The 2656-nt window shown below is 37.5% G+C and overlaps 1 protein-coding gene across 1 annotated transcript; it reads right to left on the bottom strand.

Moving 5' to 3' along the window:
* Positions 1-230: 230 nt before the first annotated feature.
* On the bottom strand, positions 231-2312 carry LOC100775237 (mediator of RNA polymerase II transcription subunit 18). Its single transcript, XM_003551962.5, has 5 exons — positions 2138-2312; positions 1569-1668; positions 1191-1248; positions 747-1103; positions 231-400 (listed from the first exon to the last, which is right to left on the bottom strand). Exons 1-5 carry the CDS (start codon positions 2246-2248, stop codon positions 307-309), a joined length of 720 nt encoding a protein of 239 aa, XP_003552010.3. The 5' UTR covers positions 2249-2312; the 3' UTR covers positions 231-306.
* Positions 2313-2656: the final 344 nt, after the last annotated feature.

Below are 2656 nucleotides of genomic sequence, written 5' to 3'. Positions count from 1 at the left end.
ACTTCAAAAAAAAAGGGTAGGTGCATAATTGCATACGTTGACTAAATTTTCATTCATATCGTGGGCTATTTTTTCTAAAAGATAACTTATACATTTTCAGCACAGACAAAAAAAACAAACAAAAGGGTAGGTGCAAATTTCTATTGATTTATGGGAAGGCCGAAGACAAGTTCCTACGTTAAATTTTCACATGTCTAGTCAAGAGAAAATTGATATTCACGTCTCTTTATATGAATTAAGCAAGTGGGGTCATGGAACTTCAATGTACATAAAGTGTGCATTTATAAAGATAACAGTACAGTCCCACTACAACGTTGTACCCCCACCATCAGACATCAGAGATGCAGCAGCTGCAGGAACAACACCAGTTGAAATGCCTGGTTTCGACAGGTGGAGAAGCCTGGGAAATTCACACCAAACAGTTACATATGTAAATGATAAATGTGAAGGAACATTCTAAAAGCATGATAATTTTTCTGCAAATTCAAAGGGTTGCTAATCTGATCCACCTAAATTGATAACCAGTAACTAATTCTAATATGATGGTAAGACCTTAGACAGTCATAACTGAGCAATACCAAACAAGCATGACAAAATTATTCAATCTATGACCCCTTAGCCAAATATGGATGAAGTTCACAATATACTAAACCTGCCGGTTACTGGCAGCTCCAGGTTCTAGGTGAGTAAAATATTTGCACTTAGTATAGAAAAATGTGCAATTGAGAAAGCAAGAAGAAACTTACGGTGCAAGGTATTCACAAAAGGATGACACAGCAGACGCAACTTCAGCATAGGTTTCAGCAGTTGCAGGTGCTGTTACTTCAACCATTTGTATACCAGGTGTTACTGGCATGGCCTCGTCAGTTGCATGGAGCTTCAGCATTTTATTGATTGATGAAACCGTTACAGTGATTTGTGCACCCCTGTGGAAATTGAAGGAAAATCCCACCCTCAGCAGCTCATGGTCTAACTTGTACCCCAGTGTATAAAACATGCGCAGTGCATTCTTGCTTGTTTTGCTTTCCACCATTGACCTAACCAGAACAGAAATTTGCTCTGCGCCTGCTCCCCTCATTGCACCACCTGCATGTATAACAGTCCTGAACAACCCATCAAGCATAAATTAAATATATGATTTATGGAAAAAAGTTCTAACGAGTTTTTGACAGTGAAGTTGCATGGTTTACCACGAAGGTTCAGCTTGCTCTAGGTCACACAACAGTCGAACCTCTGAGGCTACAGTACCTAGAAATAAAGACCATAAAATGGTATGATTAATTGGAGAAAGGTCAAAATATATACTCAAGAAAAATCTTAAAACATAACATATGTGCTCTCAGATTCTCGGGGGCTTGCTTCTTAGACACATAAAAATTGAAGGCTTCGTTGTATGGGTGTTTGTTTCCCTGGTTCCTAATGTAAGTTATATTATATCATACTTGTCTTTCCCAGAATAATGATATTATTTTCCCCTTCATTAGTGATAAAATAAATTTCATAGCAGCAAAAACATATGGAAATATTGTTGGCCACAAAATAGCAAAATATTGAAACAAAACACTTACCCAGATGTGGACCACTCTTGAGGCATATTTCATGGATCCTCAATCGTTCTCTCTGAACACCACATAGTCCTTGAAGAAGAATCTCCAAGGCCTCAACATGCTGCAAAAGATAACAAAATATCAACCGCCAAGGTTGTCTCACACAGCCAAAAACATGAAAGTTTCCTTCTGAAAAAATGCAATACTAACAAAACATCTTAAAACATTTGTATGCATTTTATTTGAGAACGGGATCCATTCAGGTGGCTACTCAATCTTTTTCCTTACTGCCTAGTGCCTAGGGCATTTGGGTTACTAGAGCATTAAGTTACTTTTCATGGGTAGAATTCAAATATTAAATGCAAGTAACACGCAAGCAATCACAGCCAGCATTCTTAAAACAAGAGTGGGAAAATAGAGATTATGGCATTAACATGAAACATGATGATTTATAATAGCCGCATCCTGCATCTAAATTTTCTAACATCTAGAGATGGCTTAGCCAGATCAATTTAATTCCAATACATCTGCCATATTCTTGAAAGAAAAAGCAATTGCCAATTAACAATTCAACAAAAACATAAACTCACCTGTGTCTCTATAATTCCCTGAACCACGCATTCCATATCCACCATGCACAGCTGCATTGCACAAGAGATGTATGTATTATTTATGCAATCTAACACTTTCGATAAATCCATCCAACATTTATAGAGATAAAACAGAGAAAAAAGCTTCTTGCTCCAACTGTACTGCGTAGTCTGCATTGGCATAAAATGCCAACAGTTGCTTGTGACTGTTTGAGTTGTGAGTGAGATAGAGAGAGTGGTGCCAAGATGAGTTTCTACTTCTAGAGTTCTAGATGCATACTACACTGGGAGTCACCAACATAGCAACACTGCTCAATATAGACTTGAAATCAAAAGATGACCTTACTGTTAATAACATGCTAAACCAACAATAGAACCCCAAATGGCAAAGAAATGCAGAGAACCTCATCAATAAAAAGGAAAACACAACTTGAAAAGATAAGAGAGAGTAGTGAACAATGGGCAGAGGCATTTCTAGCTCACATGAAGGCAAAGTGAGAAAGATGTGCAAAAACAGTT

The sequence above is a fragment of the Glycine max genome, chromosome 18 (assembly GCF_000004515.6).
Source record: "Glycine max cultivar Williams 82 chromosome 18, Glycine_max_v4.0, whole genome shotgun sequence".
In the NCBI taxonomy this organism is placed as follows: Eukaryota; Viridiplantae; Streptophyta; class Magnoliopsida; order Fabales; family Fabaceae; genus Glycine; species Glycine max.
This window is presented reverse-complemented; position numbering and strand designations above follow the sequence as displayed.